This window comes from Perna viridis, chromosome 7 (genome assembly GCF_037379345.1).
Source record: "Perna viridis isolate PV_CMFRI_1.1 ecotype Kerala chromosome 7, ASM3737934v1, whole genome shotgun sequence".
Lineage (NCBI taxonomy): Eukaryota > Metazoa > Mollusca > Bivalvia > Mytilida > Mytilidae > Perna > Perna viridis.
Genome location: NC_142451.1, coordinates 36,842,047 through 36,861,705, shown reverse-complemented (window position 1 = coordinate 36,861,705; position 19,659 = coordinate 36,842,047). Strand labels below are relative to the sequence as shown.

The 19,659-nt window shown below is 33.7% G+C and overlaps 1 protein-coding gene across 1 annotated transcript; it reads right to left on the bottom strand.

Moving 5' to 3' along the window:
- Positions 1-512: 512 nt before the first annotated feature.
- On the bottom strand, positions 513-13,336 carry LOC148612522 (uncharacterized). The gene is made up of 7 exons (XM_088595382.1): positions 13,176-13,336; positions 11,499-12,185; positions 11,059-11,118; positions 10,603-10,634; positions 4,116-4,196; positions 2,779-3,073; positions 513-1,880 (listed from the first exon to the last, which is right to left on the bottom strand). The coding sequence occupies exons 1-7, from the start codon at positions 13,334-13,336 to the stop codon at positions 1,178-1,180; spliced, it is 2,019 nt and encodes a 672-aa protein (XP_088451508.1). The 3' UTR covers positions 513-1,177.
- Between the last annotated feature and the right edge of the window lie 6,323 nt (positions 13,337-19,659).

Genomic DNA, 19,659 nt, shown 5'->3' with positions numbered 1-19,659 from the left:
CTAAAATCTCGGATCTAAGGTCTAGGCCTTTTATCAAAAATAACAACTAGATGAACAAACGAGAAATGATTTCTGCTATCTTTCACTATAATTATGAATGCATAATTGGACATCTCCACTTGCTGATCATTTTCTACACAGCTAATAGGAAGAATTCCTCCAACACAGGAAACGCAAGTTGCCAGAGTCTCTTTTGCAGCTTCTGCTATATAGATAATGATTGATTACTTATTCTAAGCAAGTCTAAGATTGGTGACCATCTTCATCCCATGTACAGTCTGCCTCTTCATCTTAACCTTCATCTTGAAATTGGCAGTAACTTAAAAGATGTATAGACGTAATAAAATACATATGTTAATTCGGGATGGGGAAGCAAGACTGACTATTAAAGAAATGACATTGCTTTTCGAACAAATGTTACGGTGTCTTTTCATTGTAAATATTCCTGACTTGCTTTTTAAATCTTGGTTGAGTAGTTTTATTGCACGATGTTTAGGGGACGTGTTATTTTAAAGTGAGTGATTTTACAGGACAATAATTCACGAATTTCATTCAAGTTTTTATTTATAAGTATATATTCTATAATATATATGGACACCAATCATATTTATTGCAAATTTCGATATGCTACACAGGTGTTTCAAGGAGTAACCTATAATCAGCATTATTAGAATCAAATATATAGGAAGATTTATATCCAAAAATTACTTGTATACAAGAATATGATGAATTACACGTGGTTTTGAATTGTCAATTTCACAACTCTTAGCATTGGACCCGATTGTACTAACTGTGGGATATCCGATGAGCATGCGTAAAGCATGCTCAGTATATAGTTCCGCGAGGAAACTTCCTTTGTTCTACCTTTGTATATTGAGCATGCTCATCAACTTAACACAAAAGTGTCTATATGCCAATTTCGACTTCAGTTTTAATGGGATGGCCATAAAAAAAAACAAAAACAAAACAAAAAAAAAACAAAAAAGATGCAGATTGCAAGTTTTCAAGCCTAAAAAAGAAAGAAACTAAATGAAAGTTTTCTAGGTGGCTCCAAGCTCTATGTAATACCTATTGGGATGAACTATATGAATATGTGTTACAGGCTGGATGATTTAGACTGAATAGAGGACTCTTCATCAAATGTGAAGCAAAATATTTCATAAAAACAATGTTTTTATTACTGTATTTCATACCCCAACATTCTGTAAACTCTGAAACAGTGTTTGTCAATATCATTTTTATCATTTTGATTCATTTCAGTCCGCCATTTTATAGAAACGGCGTATCCATCTGATCTTAATGCACTATTTCTTTCCCAGTTGGCCGTCTTTGATTGTTTTCCAAGAATACTAGCTATTTTCATATATCGGTCTGAAACATTAATACCTAAAAAGTCAAAAATATGTTTTGATGTTTCTACAGGATTCTTTGCAATGCCTTCATAATCGGTAAAATAGATTCTATTTTGATATTCGAGATTTTGTTTTAACTCTAACAATACTTCTATATCTTTCTCCATTTTAAGGCACACCCCTTTAGCCACGCCCTCTGTGTTTTTCATTGTCATATTCCATCTTTCAATCCCCCGATCCTTTAATCGAGAATTTATTATCCCACGGGGATCTCTGTAAAGATATACAACTTTAAGCATGGGATTTCTTTTCAGTAATTTTTCAACAAGTTCAGCCGAAATACGCAATACTTTTGAAATTCTGTATTTAGATTTCATACATCTCTCCGTTAAATTTCTATCATGCCAAGCTTTTCCTCCGAGTTCACGCTGCCAAAACCAGACAAACTGTGGAAATACCATGGGATTGCATTTAAAAACTGCTTCGATTTTTGCAACTGTTCTTGAAATCTTTTGTTGGTCAATTTGTCTGTAAACAATATCATTAACACGTACTAGTATACTTTTCAGTATATATTTGAAAATACTTTATCAAAATGAAATCAACAAAGGTACATGGATTCGAACGGTAATCAAAAGAATGTAATCCAATGATGACAAGACAGGGAAATACACACACACAACAACAACAACAACAACATCAACAAAAAACGAAATGTCCAAATCAACACATACAAAGAAACCAAGAAACCCGGACTGCACTAAAAACTGGGTACATGGACCAGGTGCATTGGAAAGGGTAAGCGTCCTCTGCTTTTCTAGACACACCCACCGAGTTAAGATGTTACGTCCGGATAGACGAACAGACACGGTGAATAAATAGGTCCTCGTGCAGATGGATACACTACTTACGGTTAAGAACTAGCATGAAAATAGTTTCTCGATTTTTTTTAGTTTAAATATCTTAAATCCCACATTTTTCACTTGTTTTTTTTATTATTATAGTTACCCAATACTCAATTTGTTGGACACTCATCGTGCCTTTTTACTTTGCCCAGCTGCTCATCTTTTTCACAAAAATCATGTATGCAGGAGTTATAAATGTAAAATTTGCAATCATGAATGGAAAAGGTGTTGGACATCTCCCAAGTTCCAAAACGATAGTCCACTTAATGATGAAAATCAAAAGTCCACAATAAAACTGTGTTAAGAAAAAAGTTGAATTTAAAAATAAAAGTTAAATGAAATCTCAATGCTTATAGGTCGGAAATTATTGGCCCGACCTCTTATTTGAACCCTTGATTATATTTCAAATTTCATCCTGAGCCTTCCTTCAAATCAAATGAAAGTTCCTTTGGTGCCCTTACTACAGTCGCGTCCCGTGGTCCACTCCCGCCACTCAGTGAACAATATTTGTATATTCATACCTGCAATGTGGGCTGTTCATCTCACAGACCGCGTCCAACCTGTAATACCTTAGAGATTCCTCCATTTTACTCAACAGTGGTTCGTAGAAATAGAATGTGTCATCATTATGACCAAGAATCTGGCCAACATAAGTCGAACCACCTCGCGCATATCCAAATAGCATCACGTCAACCTTTGTGTTTCTCATGTTATCTTGGTTGACAATATCTGCTTCTCCAGTAAGTGTGTGTCGTCGGTGTAAGACATGGTTCTTATCAGCGCTGGAAGTAAAGTTGTCTTCAAGCTTGCTTTTTCCTAAAAAATATATATTAAAAGTAGTCAGTTACTGGTCCAATACTCACCATCTTTTACATGTATACACAATATTAAATATCAGTCTCAGTACAAATCAGGCAAACCCAATGATGCAGAGATAAAATTGTGGTCTTTTCAAATAGGGGACTTTTGGGAGTGAAATTACATTGTCAGATCGGTGGGTTTTTGACATGCATGTTTTTGATTTTCCCAATTCTGCATGATTCTTACAAAACTTATACTTAAGTATCTTGCTACCATTTAATTCAGAACGACAAATTCCACACGTTGAAAAATACCCCATAGCGGCATTGCGATTGTATAGATCTGTTAGCCAACTGATAATTTTCTGTGTAGCACAGCTGCGCTGTTTAAAAGTATAAGACAGGAGATCTAACGTTTTAGCTAAACCGTAATCGAAATGCAAATGCATAAAGTATACTTAACATAATATGACACCAAATAAAACCATTAGATAAATGGATCTGTAATAGAGATGAAAGATTTTATTTCTGTTAATGAATAAACCCTTAATAATGATAAGCTCTACAAAAGCATCAGAAATTTGACAACCTCCTACAGAATTTGTTGTCTTTGAAAAGCCAAAACATCATGATGCTTGCTTTATTTTTGCTTTCAATAAAGACTACATGTACTTTTAGGAGTTATTGGTCATATTGTTGTGTTGGTTACAGGTACACATGTACATGTATGATTGCCATCTTTGAAAAACATAAGTATAAGTTTTCCTTTCGTGCAGTGTTTTTTCTGTTTAAATCATGTTTACTTTTTGTTGTTGTTGTTTTTGCTGCGTTTCCTTCATTTAAATATTTGGTTAGTCCTTCTTCATAAACACGAATAAAACACATGATACTATCAATGTAAAGTTTGCGAACGTGAGGTCCACATTGGCAGTTGAAAGAAATATAGTACATTGATCACCAGCTTCTTTTATTATACATGTATATTCATTATACTTAATGTTATTTCTTAAAAAATCAAGATATGTATGTTTACGAGAACTATTATATATCTGACTTACCTACGTCTAGCATGTGCAGAACAAACATACAGACAAGCATTGCAAGGGCAACGGACAAAAACCTAATAATCAGCTTCATTTCTGAAATTAAAAATTCAAGAGGATATAAATGATAATATTAAGTTTATTGCAAAAAATAATCCCTGGTAGGTTAGAGTAATACAAACCTGAAATAAAATACACAAAAGAAAGTAAAGAACAAGCAAACAAAACTGATCGGTGCATAACATATAACCACATGCAGTTATAGAATTAATTATATAGTTGGCTATACCGGAAGTTATATTATTTGCCAATGTGGACCTCATCCTCGCAGCTTCTATAGACTGTTTTATATAGTTAAGAGCACCGTTTAAGATTCTTGCATTAGGATCTAGTAAAGTTTATTTTTCTATTTAGATTAGAAATAACTTAATAGAAACCTTTAAATAAACATATCTCTGATATTTAAAGGTTTCTATAAAGTTATTTCTAATTGCAGTGTTAATTTTACAATGTACGAAGAAGTGCTTTTCTCCTGTCGAACCTTATCATGCAGTTATGAGTCGTGCAATATACAATGTTGAAATTTAAGTCTTAGCCTGGTTAAATGTTTTCGGAAAGTTTATGCCAAAATCAAATCGAATGGTTTTTCAAAATATTGTTATGTGACTGATGAAGACGCTTATAAATCAACGACAGTTTTATACCATCGTCACAATTCAACGGGCTTCTGTGCCCACATGCATCTAAGGGCGACAGATGCACATCACCGACATCGTGTACGTATGGGATGTATGGATTTCAACAAATTTGCCTAGCGGAAATGTATAAAAAGCTTGCTCATAGAAATAGTTAAAACAAAAAGGTCTGCCTCTAAGAAAAATACACTTATAATATGTCAAAGAGGCTTTATCAACCATTTTGCCCGCGCGGCCTACTACTCAACTCGTGCAAATTGGTAGTTCCTGTGCTTCAGATGTATGTAGGCTCTTATTTTTTACCTAAGTTTTAGAAGTATATGGTACGCGCCTTTTCAAAGTATCCGTCTACTTTTTCAGCATCGGAGTCGGATTTTTTAGGGTGTATTTTTAAAAAAATGTTTGTTGTTTGTTTGTTTTTTGTTGTTGTTTTTTCTCGTCCAATCAAGTATTGTATTTATACTATCTATGTTGGATTTTGAATGAGTAACAAAACATTTTATAAGAAATCAAGGACAGTAATAGGTTATAGCCTAATTAATCCCAATAAATGACCAATGTTTAATCAACATACCATCCTCCCAAGTCAGGGTTTTGAGTCCACCCTCGTTCCCTCATACTCGCTAAATGAGTGATGTCAGGGGTTTGAGGGAGCGAGGGTGGACTCAAAGCCTTGACTTGAGAGGATGTCACCATGCATATTCAACGGAAATTTAAAAAATGGAACACTCTCTAGAGAACCGAAAAAGACATTTAACAATTAACAGAACAATTCCAATCTTATTAGCATATGCCTTTTTCGTGCATTATGATTGGTTGTTCACCTTTTACGACCTCAGCGATGGCAATTTTTACAACAGTGTAAATTCCATGTACATATCGTAAACAACATGTCTACGATCACTTCGACAAAACATAAAGTTTAGAGCCTTAAAACAGTATTATCTGCTTTATTCCATTCCCTTTTGGCTGTGTTTATTCCAAACAACAGTTTTTGAGCGAAAACAGTTATCGGTGACCCCTAAATACTTTGAATATAGGAGAGTTCGCCAATCTCATTAGTGATGTCATATCCACTAATTTGCATATCATTAAGTGTCAAATTGGTTGGCAAATAAACAACTAAATAAACAATTGACAATTTCATGATTATAATCCCAATTTTCAAAACTTTATAACTTTGTTATTTTATATCCAATTTTGGTTCTGTAAAATGTTTCATCTAGATAAAGTAATTCATATCATGTATGTGAATTTATAACTGCTTTACTTGAAAAAATAAATTTGTAGTGATATTTATATGTAAACCTCTATTTTTGTATAAATTTATAATTAAAATCTTATGTACATATAGTCTAATTACTGAATATTTATTTAAAAATTCCATGGATAAAAAGAATTTTATTTGCAATGTTGGGAACCAAAAGAATTTTTCAATTATCTTTAAAGTGAAAAAGTTACGATGATTTAAAGTTGATACCCTTTGCCACTCCGTGGATTTTTTGCCAACCAAAACAAAATCTCAGGTAAGTGATAATATCACGAAGAACTCTTCTATTGAAATTGAAAACCATGTTATGTCACGTTGTCGATTGAATGCCACCATTTGCAATGCCAATTTCGGGCGTCCTTTTTTACTGAACGAGAGTCAACAAGAAAAAAAATATGAATATATTTCAGATAGTTAGGAATTAGAATTAAAATGAGTAAACACTGTTTTTCCAGAATATATATCGATGTGCAAAATCGAACTATTCACTCAGAAAATACTGTTTTTTTTCAGAATTTATCGATGCGTAAAATTGGACCATTCGCTCATAAAACTGACATAAAAATCCTAAGAAATTTTATTTGTTTTGTGAGTGACTGGTCCAATTTTGCACATCGACAGGGCCATAACTACATTGAGGCAAATGAGACAAATGCCTTATGAAAATATTTACAATTTTTATTTAGCAGATGCAAGGACCAATGATCGAGAAATCGTTAATATATTTCACCATAGCCAATACATAAGTAACGTAATAATAAGTCATTTTGCTTTTTGGCTTTACGTAGGCTTAAGGAGGTAGACCTAGGGTAAGGGACATAACTCTTTAAATCATTTATATGTTTGTATCATATTCAATATCACCAAAGCCTATCAAGCTTTCATTTGAAACAGAATGAGATCAGTCCAAATCACTTTCATGATTCAATGAGATTGATGTAAAATACTGCATACAAACGTTCCAATGATTTGTAAGAGCAATGTCACTTACCCTAGATCTACCTCCTTAAAACTAGGGAAAGTGCTACTATGACGGGGGAACGTCTGTGTGGTTTAGCCATGATTCATGTTCACAGAAACATGACTGTACAAAGGGAACATTTTATTTAGAGATGTGATATTTCTAGACACCGTAAAATTGGAAGGTTCTTTTTTGGACGCCTAAACAAGTGAATTGCTCTGTTGACTGTTAATGAAAATAGGTGTTCATGCCGGTACAGTATTTTGCATTTGTTTCGGAAGTAGTAGTATTTCAAAAGTGAAAATCTTGTTAATCCCTTTCTGCTATTTTTTTAAATACCATTATATCATTGCATTCGCAACTAGTATCAAATTCCCAATTGAATTTTTGCTATACATCTCCGTATCACCTCGTCACATGCACCTCGTGCATGTACCCAATTTTAACTTTTTCCTAAATCTAATTTTAAACAAATTTAAAAGGTAAATGACATGAAATCTATTTTATTTAAAGCTGCTTTAGCTGCGAAATTGTTGCGTTTTGATTCTTCTGAAATTTGCCTATTCGACGAAATATGTTTGCAGTAATGCAGTTGAAGCAATAAATTTCTGACAGTCGACAATATCATTAAGATTATTGTGAAAACAATGTTTATTTTCAATCAAAGAAGATCGATAGCCATAATCTAATAATTTTTCGTCATTTCTTTCGAAGATTACCGACAGGAAATTCATCAGGGTTAAAAATACTTTCACCTCGGTTAAAAATAGCACTTAGGGATATACAGGTAAGCGCATGTCTTGTTTTCATTTCATTTCATCTATTTTTTTTTAAATTAGTTTTCAAATAAACAATGACAATACTGACCATATTTGTGTCGTATTATATCACTGTACATAAATTACAAAAGGACCCTTGGGTTATATGTGAACTTTTTACTTTTACTGCTTGAGTCCGTCGAGGAAACCAGTCTTCTTTGCTGTTGATTTACCACTATTGCTTTGCAATCATATTTTTGTAAGGAATGACCCTTACACCACATGCGCGGAATAAGGTTACCAGGAGTTTACACATACGAATTTTATCTAGGTCGACTTTTTGTCTTGTATCGACACCTATTTCATGTATTTTAATGCATTTTATTTGTGTATATCAAATGAAATTATACAAGAAAATTACAATTTAGTAGAATTAATTCAAAGTTCATGCATATTTCAACAGAAACAAAAACTTACGAAAATGACAGCTAAAGCAGCTTTGAAAGGGAACCTACTTTATGTTCAATGGGTACCAATCGGAACTACTCGGTCATTTCCGCTACATTAAAAAATAACGAGAAATGCTGGGTAGTTCCGATTGACTGTGAACACAATCGAGTTGAACCCCACTCACCAGCTATTTTATTGACCATTAGAAAAAAATCCACATGCTTTAACGATGATGACCAAAATATTTAAAAAGTAACTCCTTTAACATTATGCAGTTTGAAAACACAATAGCATTTCAAAAATAGAGCGATGCTTTACTAGTAGTAACATACTAAAATATTCAATTGTGATTTTTCTGTTTTTTTATCTGTCACCCAAATAACAAAAGATATTAAAGACGTAAGAAATATCTCGTTTACTATCTATTCTTGTGACACTAAGATAGTTTACCTTTATATGCAATTCGTGTTTACATTGTATTTAACTTGTTATCACTAAGATAACCTTTATAAGCAATTCTTATTAACATTGCATTTAACTTATAATTAGTAACCTCTTCGAATACTATGATAAAATATACATGTACACAAACCTGTCAAGCTTACTAAAGAGAGATAACTCTGGATTGCCATGTGTCTAACACATAATGCATAGCCGTTTAATGTGAGGAAAATATAATATATGTCCACCATCACATGGTATGAAAACATTTTGGCATGACTTACAATCTCGTGTAGTTACTGTTCGGATACTCATCAATGGCTTGTGTTCAAATCGAAATCGTTATTTTAGTACATATATACTCTATTCGCTACACTGCTCCATCGGATCGAACTGATACAGGGAAGATAACGTAAGCATAGCAGGGTCTGAAATCTTCCAACGATGTTAGAACTGTCAAATTTGCGAATTAATTTTTTGGTCGTTCCCTCCGCGGGACTCGATCACGTACCGCGGTCACATCTATGGCAACTCCGCCCGCACAAAGTCCAGCGCCCTAGAACACTCGGTCAGCTAGGCTATAAAATATAACTTTCGCAGGCGATGTCTTTCCTACTCGTAGGATTAATCTTGGGCTGTAACTTAGTACACGGTGTACGAAAGTACGGGACAGCTTATCTAGGTGTTATGTAGGATAGAGGATCAAATTAACGATACATATCACAACATATCAATATTAAACAAATGTCTCAGTTTGTGACAACTCTATTCTCTACACTGCTCCATCGGATCGAACTGATACAGGGAAGATAACGTAAGCATAGCAGGGTCTGAAAACTTCCAACGATGTTAGAACTGACAAATTTGCGAAGCAAATTGTTTGGTCGTTCCCTTCGAAGTTGAAGCTGTCATGATGCTATTTTTCAGCACCTGAAAATGAAGGTACAAACCGGATTGATACTTTTTCTGGCCATAAGCATGAAGAACTAAGTTGGTAATACAACCATTAACGCTCCCTTTTAGAGCATATTATAGATGATGGGTTTTCATATAGTCTACACATTCATTTTTGCTGTATTTTTTACTTGTATATTATTATTATTATTTCATTTTGAATGTGACGCACCTTCCACCCGAAATTCGTGACTCTATGAAACTCGTGGCTAGGATTTATATCATGCTTACTGTATTAAATTCTTTTTATTTTCACTTGTGTATTTTTCATATCTTCACTACTGTTTTGACTCGATTTTGACTGGTGGCAATTCGATGATGCCCATTTGTGTTGAAATATACCGGAAATAGTGAACCGTAATGGAAGCGGGAGGTTTAGCGCGCTATAAAAACTGATTTAACCCATCTTTCATTTTGAAATGCTTGTACCAAGTTAGGACCGTTGCGATGTTTTTCCAATCGTGATATTGCCATATGTTAAACGGAATTTGCCTAGATTTTATCAAATAGGTAATTTAGTCATTACCCTTTTCTTTCAGTATATGGGCCTTTAAATGGAAAAGACCGTCTGGAAATGATGAAAAACAACAAATGCACCTGCGTATCCTTAATCAAAAAAAAAAAAAAATACACCAAGACAAGTGTAAAGTGAAACCGGTTTCTTAATGTCGCTTTCCTATAATTGCCTAATTATTTTCTTAAGCATTCAGAAGTAGTTGGTTCTAAATGAATGATTTATTGGTCCTTCTTTCCACTGGTCCTTTTGTTCAGTGGAATTTCGTATCATGTACGAAACAGCAAGATGTGCACAAATAGCAACAAAAAATATTAAGGTTAAACTAGAAAAGGGGGATCAACTTCAGTTTTGGGAAGAATCCGTGGAAGAAGCTATTAAAGCGGTGTATCCAATCGAATGCAATACACTATTCCATTTCCGGTCGGCCATCTTTGGTTGTTTTCCTAAATTACTAACTACAGTCATGTATCTTTCCTAGACATTTACACCTAAAAATCAAAAATATGATGTGATGTTTCTACAGGCTCCTTTGCAATTCCTTCATAGTCTAAAATTATAATTTTTTTTTTATATTCGTGTTTGTGTTTCATATATTTAGGGAGATGTATATAAATAGGACAAGTGGAACAGACGGAGACGTCACATCCAGAATAAGCCGAGCCCGAGATCATATGTGTTGAACGAGAACGCAGAGATCAGAATATGTTAAATCATTGCTCTTCTATGGATGTCAAACCTGGAGGCTATCACCATGGTTACAACAAAATATCCAGGTATTTAAGTTTGGTGCCCAATAAAACAACAAATGAACATTTGATTTGAGCGTACGAGCCAAGAAAAAAACAGAGTTTCAGATAAAAAGACGAGCTTGGCAATGGGTGTCACACCTGGAGAAAACTCCAAAATAATCACCAGAGTAACAATGGACTGGAATCCTCAAGGTCGCAGAAAACAAGGACGACCATTGCACAGCTGGAAAAAGAAGACGAATGAGAGTACTAGAAAATATTTCCAAGACCAGGAATGAGGCTTAAGGAAAATACCAAAACGGGGTGAGATGGAGAACGACTGTAGCAGCCCTTTGCTCCACACGATGTTGTATAGTATGTTGAGTTGCATGTCTTCTCTAGTTGTGCTTGATAAAACACGCAGTACATGAAAACAAATGAGTAAGTGAGGACGACTAAGACCGACGTTAAGAACAACTTTTTTGTAATTGCGCATTTGCTATTCTTGTGTTTCAGTGAGGTTAAGAATATTTTACTATAGAATTGCACCAGCTTGACTAATGTTTTCAAATATATTTACTTAAACATCTTGAAACAATTACATATTTTTATTATAAGTCATACCCCAACTTTTTGTAAACTTTGTCACAGTGTTTGTCAATATCGTTTTTATCGTTTTGGGTCATTTCAGTCCGCCATTTTATTGAAGCGGCATAACCATCTGAGCGTAATGCACTATTCCATTTCCGGTCGGCCTTCTTTGGTTGTTTCCCAAGATTACTGACTACAGTCATGTATCGGTTCGAGACATCAACACCTAAAACATCAAAAATATTATGTGACGTTTCTATGGGATTCTTTGCTATTCCTTCATAGTCAATAAAATAAATTCTATTTTGATATTCGCGTTTCTGTTTTAACTTAAAAAATACTTCTGTATCTTTCTCAATTTTATGACACACTCCTTTAGCTACATCTTCTGTGTTTCTCATGGTCCTATTCCATCTCTCATTTTTCCGAAGCCTGAACCTAGAATTTATAATTCCACGGGGATCTCTGTAAAGATATAAAACTTTGAGCTTTGTATTTTTTATCAGTAACTCTTCAACAAGTTCAGCCGAAATTCGCAACACTTTTGAAACTCGATATTTAGATCTTGCACATATCTCCGTTAAATTATTATATTTCCAAGGTTTTCCTCCAATTTCGCGCTGCCACTTCCAGATAAATTGTGGAAAAATCATAGGATCACATTTATACAATGCATCTATTTTTGCCACAGCTTTAGAAACTTGTTGTCGGTCAATCGGCCTGTAAGCAAAAAAAAAAAAAATCGTCATAAATAAATACTATACCAGGCAACTCAAATAAAATTTTACGTGACTTTATGCAAATGAAATGCTTTTGAACAATGTACGACTATACAATATGTCTTAATATGTTTTAATTATCGTTTATTTTATTTGCAAACAAATGACAAACTAATGTGTTATTCCGGTGTTATTCATATTAACAAAATACTTTGAAAGTTTGTCCAACACAGTAACTCACTCCTAACCCCCGCCACGTTCGTTGGACGTTCAAATTTCACTCTAGAAACCACACTCAGCCCTCTAAAAAATGTAAGAATCTCGCAAAAGGGAACGATTTTACGCGATGCTATCCGATTGTCAAACGACGTTTGATTTGAATAATGTCTGAAAAATTCAAAAGGAGTGTCTGGAACGGTCAGTGAGAGAGGAAACGAACGACTGCAACTGCGCGGAGCTTGCCAAACCAAGGGACAATGCAGAAACAACAAACATGTGTCTTGACCAAAGCGAAACCAAAACAAAAAACGAAAAAAAAAACATAAAACAGAGACTACATGTACAAAAATGTATCTGCATATAACATAAACATTGTAGACGAAAAAATGAAATACAATTACGTATATTTAAACAGAAGAAATTGGAAAGTAGATAAAATTAAAATACAAACAAAAAAATAAAAACAACAACAAAAAACAAGTGTGAATATCGGGTGATCCGAGAGGGCATGCATTTTCTGCCACCAGCAGCACTCGTCCTGTCAAATTGCGAGTGAGAAAAACCGCGCAGGTAAGGTAATCCGGTCAAATGGGTGAAATATCCTGAGAAGGGCGATGTGATATTTCGGGTGTTTTATTACCTATCCTGTTCAAATCTATGTGTTGAGGGTAGGGGGTACAGCAAGTAAAAAAATGTTGATTCTCCATAAAAATTCTATAGTGTTGTATGAAGTTTAAAGTTATTTTTTTTTAAACGAAACTGCTTTACCCACCTGCACTTTGAACCGTTCATCTCACAGATTGTGTCATTTCTAAAGTATCTCAATGGGTCTTCTTCAACATACAGTGGTTCGTAAAAATAGAATGTGTCATCATTGTAACCAAGCATTTGTCCAACGTACGTAGAACCACCTCGGGCATATCCGAAGACCATCACGTCAACTTTTGTGCTTTGGTTGACATTCGGATTTACGGTAAAGGGGACTGATTTCCCACTTAATATGTGCCTTCCATACAAAATATGTTTTACATTTGAATTAGATTTTAAGGTATCATCAAGATTTCTGTTATCTGAAAAAAATATTTAGTTATTTATAATATATAACTAAATCATACGAAGGATCTCCCAAAATTTATCTGTGAATTCAAGATCATGAATACAATTCGTTTTCACGAGTTGTAGAATCATTAATTATCTCTTTTTAACAACATATTTGTGTTTTTTCTGTCATCAGTCTAATGAATTCGGCGCGTAAAAAATGCTCACAATTTTAGCGTGTTATTCCAATTTTTTAATGCGTTATCTTCTTTTTTAGTACGTTCTTTCATTTCTCTGTAAAATTTAGCAATTTCTTGTGCATGGTTGAAATCCTTATGCAGAATACTGTTGACGAGAAGGGCGTGTCATACGTTTATAAGTGTTGCTATAAGAGGCGGAAACAGAATACGGAAAGAGGTTATTACTTTTATATTAAAATTTTTACCTTAAGCAAGTCTTTACATCCGTGTATGCAACTTTAAAGAACATTTAATGAATGTGTCACTAAAAATAACTTGTGATGTGCTGATTTTTTTTCAATTGATCTTTTCGTTTGTTTGCATTCATTTTCTGTTGTGCTATTCTAGTTTCCTTTGTCATTGTCTACAGTCGATAAAGGCGTTGCGGGGTAATTAGAAGCAACATTCTAAAAAACATTTACAGTTTGAACGGAATGATGCAGCTAATATGTTATACATTGTATGTCACCTACCGTACAGATACAAAAAAACAAAGTGGGCAAAAAGTCATCATTTTAATATAAAACAATCGATTTTTATAATATCAAAAATTATTAATAAAAGGTATAAATATTAAGAATTCAAGTTTTGATGTTAGAAATTCAATCGTTAAAATTAGAAATTCAATTGTTAATATTTTAAAAATAAAAGATTGTTTGATATCAGATATTTCAAATGCATATGATATTATTGATGTCTATTGGGTGTTAATATTAAAAACTCATAATACTAGAAAATTATTTCCTAATTATATAGATAATAGAAATTAATTTTCTAATGATAACAATCAATTTTGGATATAAAAAAATCTATTTCGAAAATAAAATTCGTCAAATTCTTCAATTAAAAAAAAATTATAATATCAAAAAAAATAGTTTTAACATTTAAATTTATTTTATATTATCAAACTAAATGACTGCCTTCATTTCAAATGTTTTCTGTGTATTTAACAAAAAAAATAGGATTTTTATCACTTGATTTCCGTTGGGTTAAACTTCTTTTATCTAAATAAAATACTTATATTTGTGCACATGCTAAATTATTTACATTTGCAGTGGCTTTCAACATGTCAGATGCAAGAACTTAAGATGGCACCAAGTCAGAAAATAGCTTGCCTGACAACCTTAAGTACTGCTGAAGTACGCATACTATTGCACTAACGCCTTTGAATAATGCACGTTTTAATAAATAATCCTACTGACCTACGCTAATCATTGACATAATCAATAAACAGGCAACGATCCCAAGTACTACCAAGAAAACCCGCATCACCTGCTTCATACCTGAAAAATGTACACTATACTTAAACTCGTTCCAAATATAAAGTAGCTTGCTAACCAACCGACCCTGTATGCCTGATATGATGTTTCTATCTCACAGACAAGACCAGAAACCGAGAAAATATACTCACTTGCCATGTGACGGGTACCATTGGTGGAGCAGAACATGCTTACCCTTCCAGAACACCCGATGTAACTCACAACGGTGCCATTGGTTGTGCAGAACATTCTTGTCCTCCTAAAACACCCGATGACGACGGTTGCCATTGGTGGATCAGAACATGCTTACCCTCCAAGAACACGCGATTTAACTCACGACGGGTGCCATTAGTGGAGCAGAACATGCTTGCCGTCCCAGAACACCCGACGTTACTCACGCCTTTTCCAATTTATATTTCGATATGTTTTTGTGTTTTGTTGTTTAACTGCATTATTCTTTGGTCTGTGTTTCCTGTTTTTTTTTTCAAGTTCTGGCTTTGTCTTGGGATTTCAATGACCCTGCATTTTCATTCTTTGTTATGCTTCGGTATTTTCGTCGATATCAGTAATACTAGTTTGTTTCGTTTTATAAAGAAAATAGTTCGAAGAAATTTACAATGAAACCATGCATTCCCTTGATGAATTCGTAATTCGTTGCCATTCCCCCTAATCTGGTTGTTAATCTCAGTGGACATGCAGAGTAAATTTACGAGTATGCGTTTTATATATTCAGCGAGATATGGGTATTAGTATTCTCGCGGAATTATATATTAGACATGTTCATGAGCTTCCACTTTGTTAAAACGAAAGGGACTATTTTTCACAACAATAAGTACAAATCGTCCATTATAGAATACTCTTGTGTCAACATTCTTCAATAGATTTTGAAACAAGTCGGCACATGCGATAAGAAAACCTGTAACCCTTAATTTTCATAAAGTCATAGGTCAACGTTCAATTCTCAATTCCAGGATCAACGAATATAAGGTCTAGAGAATGTTGCACATCGTCTTGACCTTCATAAATTTCATTGAAAATTTTCGTCTTGTTAATTTAAAGAAATAAAGTTTTGATCATAGTAATACTTTTACAATATATACCCTCAAAATGTTTTCCGTACGAATCGTTTTTTTTTTTTAAATACAGAATACAGTGCCTATAGTTACATGTAACACGAAATGGTCTATAAGGCCTTTTGTCGTGATTGGACTATGAATTTATTTTGACATCACTGTGAATCTGTGCACCCATATCCCCAAACCCCCACATTTTAAAAATCTTTGGATCCATCCCTTCTTGCCAATAAAATTAAACTGCAGATAATTGTAAGATTATGAAACATGGTTAAATTGTGATTGTTGGAGTAATTGTAATTTTTGCCAGGTCGTCCGATGTCGTTATTTTTCATTGAAACTGCATTGCAAGCGTGCGGTAAAAATTACATTGCGTGGGTTATCTACTGTGAATATGCTAAATCAGTGTCCAGAAATTCTTCTTAATATTTTTTTATATATTACTTCCAAAGCGAACCTATTGAAAAGTTAAATCACAAACTTGAAATTCAAGATAATTAATGCGCAATTATTTGTAACTACTTGGGTGAAAATAAAAACTTATTAAGCTAAATGATATGAATCAAAGAAGAAAATTAGGATAGAAATATATTTTAAATGATTTAATTCATACCGTTTACTCGTCCAATGTCCAGTATCTTGATGTTCAGAACAGGAAGTCAATCTTGATGACCAATACTACATTTCACCTCAGGTCACGACTTGTCAAATATAATATTGTCATTTTTTTCTAGTTGAATTTTCTAATTCATTAGCAAATTTCTTCTATGTCTTTTTTCCTTTTGTTTGTGCATGTGATAGTGATATAATTATTATGAGTTTTATATTTTGCGCATTTTTACATGCGTGTAATGTTTAGTTTGAAAATTATTTATTTAAGGAGATAGACCTAGGGTAAGGGACACAACTGTACAAATGATTGTAACGTTTGTATTCACAACTTTACATCAATCTTATGTAAGTATCAAAGTAACTCGGATTGATTTCATTCTGTTTTAAAGGAAAGCTTGGAAGTCTTTGGCGAAATTGAACATGATACAAACATATCACTGATCGAAAGAGTTATTTCCCTTACCCTAAGTCTAACTCCTTAAATAAACATATTTTTTTATTTCTAATTTTCTTCACGTGAAAGTTTAAAACAAAAACTACAAGCAATTCACGTCAAAAATATGTTTAAATTGATACGATCCTCGGGGTAGGGTTAGTTACTAAGAATTTTCGTTGCGGATCTGTATATTGAGCATGCGTGAAGCACGCTCATAGACTATGCCAGCACTCCACAGTATTGTAGAACTGCCTAATTTTGGTTTTGTAATCTGATGCTTTGTAACATTTATCACTTTAAAAAATTGTCAAGCATATGTAAATCTATATATCTAGAAATAGTTCAAGCCAAGGCCTTCAGGATGCAGTAAAAATTTTCTGGAAAAAAATTACAGCATATAGGGTTACCATAGAAACCATGCAAAAATATGCGAAAATTTGCAAACAAGTTCATAAAATCAGGTTTAAAAATATCAAATTTCCCGCAAAATATCTAAAATTTTTATTTCAATCCCTGAAACTGTACAAACTTTTCCCTTCAAAAACCCCTTCCTCATATGGGCATCCCCGGTTAGATTTTGAGCTATTTCACTTTGTAATCCACTTATTAAATTAAGCATGGTAAAAAATTGACTTATTTTCACTTTCAGAATGAAGTCAAATTGTCATTGAAAAAAGCCCCTTCAACATTGAAAATATATAAAACATTGCAAAATACTTTTAAAAGTCCCCTTTTTTCAGAAAATGTTTTATCAACAATAGATTCTTCATTTTTAATCACTATAGCAACCACCGGTTTCCATTTATGTCATTTTTCATCCTAGCCAAAAGTGCGAAACTAAACTAATCTGTGGAGTGCTGGCTATCCCAGTTAGTACAAAGGCAGTCGAAACTATATACTCGGTCATTTCCGCTACATTAAAAAAAAACTCCGATGCAGAAAGAAGAATTTCTTCTTGAAAAATTTGGTGGAATTGTAGTCATACGTTCAATCCAGGTACGAGATCACAACTAATTCACCTTAGTTTTCTAACAGACCCTTGGGAACATGATTTTTTTTTATCACAAAAAAATAAACCTATAGAACAAAACTGAGCATAACAATAAACAGGATTAAATAGCAAGCGTTCATGTCTGGGAACACATATAACTCAAATATGGAAACAAAATGATTTAATGATATCTCTTGTGATATAAAATAAAATCCTGCCCCCATATTCATAATTGCTTAAGTTCTTGTTTTGATATTGGGAAACCCCCAAATTGATTTTGATCAAAATCTTTTATGAATAGGAGTTACACAAATATGTGTACGTTTATGAGCATGTTCAATATACACTTCCGGTAGTAGAGCATAAGAATTTTCCTGGCGAAAGTGTATTCTGACGTCCTACGACTGATTTGCCAGACAATCTGGAGCACTTTGCAAGAGTTATCGTTCTTGATTTGGTTAGATTTAGTTAATTTTAGTTGGGAGATATAAGTGTAGTTTTCACACAAGTACAGATCTAAATACAGAAACGATAATTACCATATGGTTTTTCTACACCATAAATCACCTCACCATAGGCAGTGCCTGAAGTTTATATGGAATGATACTAAATTCCAATCACTCGTGTAGGAGGAGTAACATAAAAGATACAAGTACCCATCTGCTTACAACGGAAAGAATGGCAAGGAGAATTGATGTGGTGAAATGTTGTATGCGGCAAAATTGAAAACCCATGCATGAGTGGCCTTGGACTGATATTTATTAGCCCGATGGGGTTGTTGTCTCTTCGACACATTCACCATACTTATTCTCGGTAAATTTATCCAGGGTGTATTTCGGAGTGCTAACAAGTAAAGCATCGAAGTTCCTCCATATTTGTACACTATATCGTCGTAGGAAGATTACAAATTAGCGTCTGTGGGTAAATCTGAACATTACTCAAGGCAAACAAATAAAAAGTTACTAATAATTTAATTAACCTTGAATGCCAATAAAATGAAATGATTCTGAAAATGTCTAAAGAATACTAGAAACTAAATTTAGCTTTAAATTTACAATGTCATAAACAATAAAATAAAGTTCATGATTCCATAATCACATATGATAAACAACTTGTTCCTGGCACATCGTCACTGTGTAGTAGATTCTTTAGCCATTTGCTAGAGTCTCTAACTCCCAGGGGATAAAACTTCACTTTAGGTTTAGTTGTAAGTCCAAATTAAGTTCGGGTGACTGCTGCTCGTACATGATTGTCATTTCCGCTTAACGACTTCTCTACTTTTGCGATATTCCACTTGTTTCTGAAAAAAAAAGGAACAGATATGGTGAAATGCAACAAATGCAGCATTGTATAACCCCTATAAAAATAGTGAATGCCTACAGAGATCACCAAAATGTCTGCAATAAGTTTAACACACACCTTCAAGTAGGGTCCCGACAACAATGTCGCACAAAAGCTTGTTTTAACTACGGTATTTTGAAAAAAAGACAATATCGGGTGATATAGTAGCAAATTCTAAAATTCTGATAGTCCAATGTTTCCAATCGTATAGTAATGTCACCCCAAAAGAAAAATCTAAGCGCCTGAATTGATCAGATATGTTAGGTA

Coding starts and splice junctions, on each gene's coding strand:
- LOC148612522 (XM_088595382.1), bottom strand. CDS start 13,336: ATGGTCTTCGGATATGCCCGAGGTGGTTCTACGTACGTTGGACAAATG. Junction 4,197..10,602: donor AGGAAAGATACATGACTGTA/GTTAGTAATTTA, acceptor TTTTAATTTCAG/AAATGAAGCTGATTATTAGG. Junction 3,074..4,115: donor TCTGCACATGCTAGACGTAG/GTAAGTCAGATA, acceptor TATATTTTTTAG/GAAAAAGCAAGCTTGAAGAC.